This window comes from Mus caroli, chromosome 10, assembly GCF_900094665.2.
Source record: "Mus caroli chromosome 10, CAROLI_EIJ_v1.1, whole genome shotgun sequence".
Classification (NCBI taxonomy): domain Eukaryota; kingdom Metazoa; phylum Chordata; class Mammalia; order Rodentia; family Muridae; genus Mus; species Mus caroli.
The window spans coordinates 70,274,150-70,282,345 of NC_034579.1; the positions used below are offsets into that span (position 1 = coordinate 70,274,150).

The 8,196-nt window shown below is 42.1% G+C and overlaps 1 protein-coding gene across 2 annotated transcripts in view; it reads right to left on the minus strand.

Moving 5' to 3' along the window:
- Prmt2 (protein arginine methyltransferase 2) overlaps positions 1-6,285 on the minus strand; it is a 29,779-nt gene extending 23,494 nt beyond the window's left edge. The window contains exons 1-2 of one of the 2 annotated variants that reach the window (XM_021173876.1): positions 6,170-6,285; positions 5,120-5,229 (exon numbers count right to left, since the gene is read on the minus strand). In XM_021173876.1, coding sequence (XP_021029535.1) covers positions 5,120-5,173 — 54 coding nt within the window. In that variant the 5' untranslated portion in view covers positions 5,174-5,229; positions 6,170-6,285. The remainder of the gene's footprint in view (positions 1-5,119; positions 5,230-6,169) is intronic. The other variant, XM_029482901.1, reaches the window with a different exon arrangement.
- Between the last annotated feature and the right edge of the window lie 1,911 nt (positions 6,286-8,196).

An 8,196-nucleotide genomic window follows, 5' to 3' on the forward strand; every position in this document is an offset into this window, starting at 1 on the left:
AAGACATTCCTCCTGTCACAGAATAATCAGAACACCAAATGCACTAAACACAGAAAGAATATTAAAAGCAGTAAGGGAAAAAGGTCAAGTAACATATAAAGGCAGACCCATCAGAATTACACCAGACTTCTCACCAGAGACCATGAAAGCTAAAAGATCCTGGGCAGATGTCAAACAGACCCTAAGAGAACACAAAGCCAGCCCAGGCTACTATACCCAACAAAACTCTCAATCACCATAGATGGAGAAAACAAGATATTCCATGACAAAACCAATTTTGCACAATATCTTTCCACAAATCCAGCCCTACAAAGGATAACAGATGGAAACCACCAACACAAGGAGTGAAACTACACCCTAGAAGAAGCAAGAAAATCATCTTTCAACAAACCCACACAAACACAATTCCACCTCTAACAAGAAAATTAACAGGAAGTAATAATCACTTTTCCTTAATATCTCTTGATGTGAAAATCAATATTACCAACAAACCCTAATCTATTGACATTCAAAAATATGAGGAATTAGAAATCTGTCAGCTGTCATCTCGTGGTCTCTCTAATTTGGTAATGGGAGAAACAGGTCCAATATTGTACAATCCATATACACTCTCTGCTTGTTTGTACATGACAGGGTCTTGCTATGTGCCACGTAATGGTCTTGAAATCGTGCGTCTCCTATCTTAGCCTCTCTATTAGTAGGATTGTTTATTTGATGTTTTTATACTACACTATGTACAATACTACATATACTACATATACAACAATATGTTAGCACAGCTAACATATTTCAAAATTTTTTTATACAGCCAAAAGAAATGTAGGCAGTTAATTTTGGAGGTGGCTTGTAAGAGAACAGCAAAGGGTGACACTGAAGGCTTTGCTTCATATTTATAATTGCTGTATCAATTTTGAAGAAGAGGACTTTATAAGTTACTCTTATTCTGAGATGAATGCTTTTCAAAATCATCACAGCCAATGAACCAGAATCTTACCCTCACCTAACATCTGTGCCACCCTCCAAGCAGAACCATTGTTCATTGAAACAGTTGATAAATGACTTCATGGATAGACCATCTTAATACACACACCATTTCTTAAATGAATGTAACCTGTTCCATGCGGGCTGAGTATGACGACAACCACTAAAGACAAAAAGCTTTGACCATAGCAGGAAATCTGTATCCAAAAATCATGCCCACAATTCATTCCTTGGCCCAGCAGAACCGTCAACTCTTAGCTTAGCTACTATGGAGGTAAAATCCTTTGGTGATGTGAGGGACATTCAAGAACAGCCTTATTACAATGAACTCCAATATCCCAAAACTGTTCTTATTTTGTGTTTGTACCACAGTAAGAGCCAAGATTTTAAGCTCTACTAAAAATAAAACAAACAAACAAACAAACAAAAAGACTTTATTTATGTTCATTAAAAAACTAATAGTGATAGATTATTTTAAAATATCACAGTTATTTGAAGTTATTTAAAATTTATATTGAGAAAAACTTATGTATTTTCAGTATTGCTGTAGACAAACATCTACATAAGACTGTTCAATTGATTGTTTTTTTTATATCAAACAACTTTTATTTTTTAATTATTTATTTTATGTATGTAAGTATACTGTTTGTTGTGAGCCTTCATGTGGTTGTTGGGAATTGAATTTTTAGGACCTCTGTTTGCTCCAGTCGTTCCGGCTCCCTCTAGCCAACTCCACTCCCTCCAGCCCAAAGATTTATTATTTTACATAAGTACACTGTAGTTGTCTTCAGACACACCAGAAGAAGGTGTCAGATCTCATTATGGGTGGTTGTGAGCCATGATGTGGTTACTGGGATTTGAACTCAGAACCTTCAGAAGAGCAGTCAGTGCTCTTACACGCTAAGCCATCTCCCCAGACCCTCAAACAACTTTTATAATACTCATTTTTATTGTTACAATATTTTGTAAATTTTAAAGAATATGGTAAAAAAATGAAAGGTATTGCAGGTTTTGAAGGGGTTATCTCTGGGAGGAGTTGGGGTACAAAAGGGAAAGAAGAATGTGATGTAAGTCTATTTGCTCAAAATATGTTTTTAAATGTTAACAAATTCAGATAAATTGAAATTATGTATCTTTTCTCATCATAATGCATTAATAACTTAAATCAGAAAGAAAGAGAGAGAGAGAGAGAAAGAAAGAAAGGAAGTCAGTCAGTCTAAAATAGGTGAAGAGTGTGCAGGCCAGCTCTCTTCTTAGCTACCAAGGCAAGATTTAAAAGGCACAGCTAGCAAACCAGTAAATGCAAGACATAAAATTCTATCAATTGTCTTATTAACCCAAAACTGGGCAGAAATAAAAAAAATGTATAAACAAGAACTGTAATAAACAGAAAATAAATAGCAATATGTTAAAACGGTCTCTCTCATTACATTCAGCCTTGATAAACTAAAATACTCCATCACAAGGGCAGAAACTATGAACAATATAAACAACCTAAAACTGGCAGGCACAGTGGTGTGTACGTGGAACCCCAGAGCTCAGGAGGCAGGAGGCAGGAGGATTCCTGGAGATCTCTAGCCAAACAGGTAAGGCATTAACTGTTGAGCTCTAGGCCAATGAGGGACCCTGCATCAAAGGACACAGATACTATTCTTGAGGATGACACCCAAGCTTGTTCCTCTGGCCTCCATTAACACACATATGTACACATATGTGTGTGTGTGTGTGTGTGTGTGTATATATATATATATATATATATATATATATATATATATATATACACTCATAAAAAAGAGGTATGCTAAAAATAAAAAACCAATTGATCTTTATGACTGGGTTGGAGCACTGCATCCAAAACAAGCAATTTCACAAAGTGGGCTGCAATAAATTTCACAATAGCTAAAATTATAGAACATGTCACAGTCTTCAGCCAAACGCAATCAAGCCAAAGCTCATAAAATAGTAAGCAGTAGATCCCAAATTTGGGGGCAGCAAGATGGCTCAACCTGTAACAGTGCCCCCTGAAAGGGTCAGGCAACGTGAGTTCAATCCCCAGGTCTTGTGGAAGGGAAGGATAAAGTCCTTTGACCTCCTCATATATGCTGTGGCATGTACATGCCCATACACGCACACCTGTGTGTACAAATCAACAATAATAAAGTAAAAACGCCCTAATATTTAGAAATCAAGATACTTCCAAATAGACTCGAAATTTTTTTCTAATTTCCATGATGATGCATTAAAAATATTTTAACAGTAATGGAAACATAGAACATTTAAATGGACGAGGTGCAGAAAAAGCAGTGTTTCAAGGAAAACTGAACTCTTTAAAGCTCAAAAGTTAGAGAAGAAATAGTCAGTGAGTGATACAGCCTTCCGTGTCAAATGTCAAATATATAGATATACATATATATATATATATATATATATACACATATATGATTCGATCTTAAAAGAAATCAAACAGAAAACAAAAGAGAAATTCAACAAAAAACTGATTCTTTAACAAGGTAAAATGGGCCCTGTAAAAAAGAAAATATAAATTCCTAGAACAGCACCTCTTCCCTAGTAGGATCCAATATTAATAGAACTGCTGAGACACTCCCGAGAGTCTTCTGTCACAGGGGCAATCAGAAGTCATTTCTAAGCTGCCTAACTGACCGCAATTAAGGTGTTATCTATGACACTGTTGGGCTACTGGAGACCGGTGATCATGGGAAGTCACTTGGAAACTCAAAAGTATGTGGTTCTTCCACCCTCAAAGCTCCACAGAGCCATCACTGAGCCTCTTATCTGAAGCACCAGCTATGGCAACAGGTACTCACCACAGCACCATGGGGAGGCAGGGGAGGGGATGGGGACTATATCTGAGCTCCCAGTGAAAGGTTAACAGTGAGACCTGATGCATAGTGGTTTAGAGACCACAGCATCCCTATGGCAATCCCTACGTCCCTACGCTGCTGCACATTCACAGACAGAGCACATGCAGGAGACAAACCGCCCAGGTAACACTCCATAGCTGCAGAAACAGCAACAGCACCAACACAAACCTCAGAAAACACACACAGCAAACTCAAACTTTTGTTCAGGGATCCTTCATTTTGTTTGATTGGACTGCTTAGTTCTGGCTGGCCTGGGGACCCTTATAAGTTCATAAGGGTACAGACGGTGCACAAGCAGACACAAAGCAGTTGTGTGCCTCTAAAAGTGGAAGGAACCGTTCTGGACTTATTATGGCGTTAATCTTGTGTGTGTGTGTGTTTGTGTGTGTGTGCGCGCGCACGCGCATGCTTTGAGGGAACTGTGACAAAGCATTACGTTTTCATCTCTGCATGACAGATCCTCAGTGTCTACAATATTATTTTAAAGTTGTCTTAATATTTACATTTCCCAAAAGAAACACTGGGCATTCGTAGAATTAAAACATTCTACAGCTGAAGATGGAAAATGATGAATGAAATGAAAAATAAATCCTACATATAAAAATGCCCAATACATACATACCCAGTCACTGGGCACGGAGGCTTTTAATTCCAGTGTTCAGGAGCCAGAGGCAGGCTGATCTCTGTGAATTTGAGACCAGTCATGTCTACATACCAGTTCCAGGCCAGCCATAGATGCACAGTAAGACCCTATATCAATAAGTTTAGTAATTGAATAAATTAAAACCCAAGGGAAGGCAAACCATTAAAAGGGGGAAAAAACTGGCTGATGCTGACACCACAGACATGAAAATCTTGATATTTTTAATAAACCTTTTTATTTGAATAGTCATTTCATTAATTGTACATAATCAATATTCCTTAAGATTGAAGGAGATCTTTTCTCTGGTAACACGAATCAAACTGTATATACGTACCCAAGGCAGATCTTCTCGAGTACCAAGCATTTTCCTGGTCCTATGCTAAGACCATCTAAGAAGAAGTACAAGAACCTGAAGCATGCTGAAGTGTCCCCTGAAGTGTTCATGACAATACTTAGCATGGGACCTAATGACCAGACCCATCCCCCTGCCTCAACGTTCTCTAAATCCAAGCATCCTCCTGTGAGCCAGGACCTTGAGAGACAAGGAGAGCGACATCACCCCGTAAGCTGGAACTGTTCCTCTGTACGATCATTACACGTGGCTCTTACGTACCAGAACCGGGATGACCTGTGACTCACTGCAGGGACCTTCTCCTGGTGCCTCCATAGTTCAATATGATCATGTCTCATAACTGGGGCTTTACTTCAGTTTCTCTCCCATGCCTACTCGAAAGAAGACAGAGAAACACAAAGTATTACACTGCCTGGTCATTAATCTCATTTCACGGCGACAGTTTACTGTATGCGTTAAGAAGGGAACAGGATTGGAGTTTTATCATCACAATTCATTAGAGGGCTTTTTAAATTAAAAACTCCAAATGCTGTGTGCTTCCTTTAGTATGCTAGATTTATTCCTCTGAAGTCTCCTTTTTTTAAGAGATATTTATGAAGCCTCTTTTTACTTAGAATAAATCAGTATCATTTTTTTAAGGAACGCTTAATAGCTTAAACTCAAATTAAAACACCTTGTCCAGTACTTGACCTAACCCACCCACCGGCAGAACTGAAATCCCCATGCCTGGGCACCCTCCTGTTCTTTAATTCTATTCCCCCCCCCAGGGGCAATGTAACCCTAACTGGCTCTGAGATTAACTTCAATTACATCGATTCTTTGTTTAAACGCCTGTTGTGCGTCCAGATCTGGACTTCATACTTACTTCGTAATAATTAGAATCACAAATTATTTACAATTATATTTTCAGTGAAAAGCCTGGGAGGGATCCCGGAGGAAGAAAGACAATGAATTGGAGGGTTCTCCAGGCCAAGCAGGTGAGGCCATAGAGGCCAAGAATATAGAGGCATGGGGGATGTGGCTCGGGATACAGAAGGCAGGTGGGCGTGGTCCTGGAAGGGCGTGGCTCTGAGAGCCAGCGGAGGTACGCAGGGGTAATTGAGAGGTGCCGCGAAAGGAGAGCGAAGAGGGCGGATGGTGCTGAGAAAGGGGAGGGGGTAGCTGGAATAGAACCTTCGAGAGGGCACTCTAAGCCTCCAGAGGGGGCGGAGGCCTCAGTGCGCTGGAGACACGCACAGGAAAGACCTTTTGCCTAGCTTGCCCTGCCTCACTTGCGATCCAGATGTCTAAGCTGTCCATTAAGAAACCTACCTCAGCCGCGTTTCTCCGCTGAATTCTAGGCTATACCAGAAAGGAACAGACGATGCCCACCCGAAGCCTGAGCCGCCGCCCTGGACCTGCGCAAGCGCGGAGCACTCCAGCTGGCCGAAGAGCACGCCCCGCCCAGGCCTGGGTGTCCTGCGCAAGCGCAATGTGTATAAACTCGGTGTTGGTAGCTGTACAGTCTTGAGACAGGGGTTTTCTCTAAGAGCTTGTCACTCAGCGCAAGCGCATTTTCAGTCCCTGCTTCCGGCCGGTCGCATTGGGCCTTAAGGCTGCAAGACGCAGGTGAGGAAGTGTAAGGATCGACTTACCGGGAGATTTTTGGGAAGACTGGACTTCGGGTCGGAGGCCACAGGTGGTGTAGACCGCGCCCCCAGCGGATTCGAACCAAGGCAGCAATTGGCAGGCTGAAGCAGGAGTGTGTACTAGTGCTGTCCTGAGTGTACCTGGGACTGCCGGTGTGTTTGATGCCCTTCTCCGAATGCCTAATAACCTAGTTTTGTTCTGAATCAGCTTCTGCAGAATGGGACCCCCTACAGGATCTTGGACCAAGTTTTGATCGTGGAACCAACATAGCTACTGAGACAGGAGACACACCAGAGCCCCCACATCCTGAAGATCCTGTGCTGAAGGGGTTGGGGGGCGGCGGGGGAGCAATGACACTGACATCAGGTGACCCTGAGCAAAGTTTCTTAAGCTTTCTCCACTAGCAATCCCATCCTACTCAGAAAGTTTTTCTGCGACTCTAGGTATCTAAAATAGGCATAAGAATCAAACATTTACTGATAAGTGAATCAGAAAAGAATTTATTGTAAAACTCGGCATACACACAATTTTACCACTTACTAGAGACAAAAGCAGATTTGCATACTAATTAGGTGGATGTGTTTGTCCAATATAATCTAGACACTCTAATACATGCTGAGGAATGATAGGAAAATATTAAAATTCTTTGTTTTCTATAATTAAACCATCATGCTTCCGTGCACGCAGTAGAAACACCACAGCTCATAACATAATCGTTCCAAACCTGCTGTGAGGCATCTCAGGGCTTGCAAGGCTTGTGCAAGCCACACCTGTTGTGCCAGTCCATCGGTGTAGTGGATTCCATTCTGCACAGTGAGCTGCAGCCAAGGGATGAAAAGTGTGTGAGGACCTGTCCTTTTTTAAAATCTGCCCAGTTTTCCATGTCCACCAGATGAGGAGGGCTGAAGCTCTGAGGCAGGATGCCACAGGTTGAAAAGAGTTTCCCACAGTCTTCCAGGGCAGAGAAAACTGTCCTCAGAGCCCCCAGTGTGGCAGGCCTGAGACCTATTCTTGAAAGCCTGCTGGTGCCACGAAGCTCAGGCTCCAGGCACTAGGATCCACCCTTGCTAACCTATCATAGGGTACCTGTGGTGGCTGAATGAAGAATGTGGCTTTGTGAGGGCTGGAGATGGCTTAGCAGTTAAGAGCAGTTACTGCTCTTGTAGAAGACCCAAATTTGGTTCCCAGCACCTATGTTAGGTGGCTCACAAACCACCTGTAACTTCCAGCTCCAGGGGACTCACTGCACTTGGGAGGCCGGGGCAGACGGCTCTCAGAGTTCAAGACCAGCTTGGTCTACGGGGTGAGTTTCAGGATAGCCAGAGAAACCCTGTCTCAAATAACCAGAAAAAGAAAATTCTTTTTGTAAAAAGTGGAGTGTGATGCCTGCAGAGTTGTCTCAGTGGCTAAGAGCACTGGGGCGCTTGCAGTGGACCGGAATTGAATTCCCAACATCTAGATTAGGCAGCTCACAAACACCTGTAATTCCAGCTCCAGGGGCTCTGATGCCCTCGTCTGGCCTCCATGGGCACTGGAATGCATGCAGTTATACATACAGCTAAGCAGGCACACCCAGGAGTTATTTTTAAAGTGGATTCTAATGCAGCTACCTTCCTTTTCATCCCTGGTTGGCTTGACAAGCTGTCTGTGAAAGAAGACACTGTAACCAAACGTGTAACGATATGCAATAAAGATAGAGATCTTGGTTA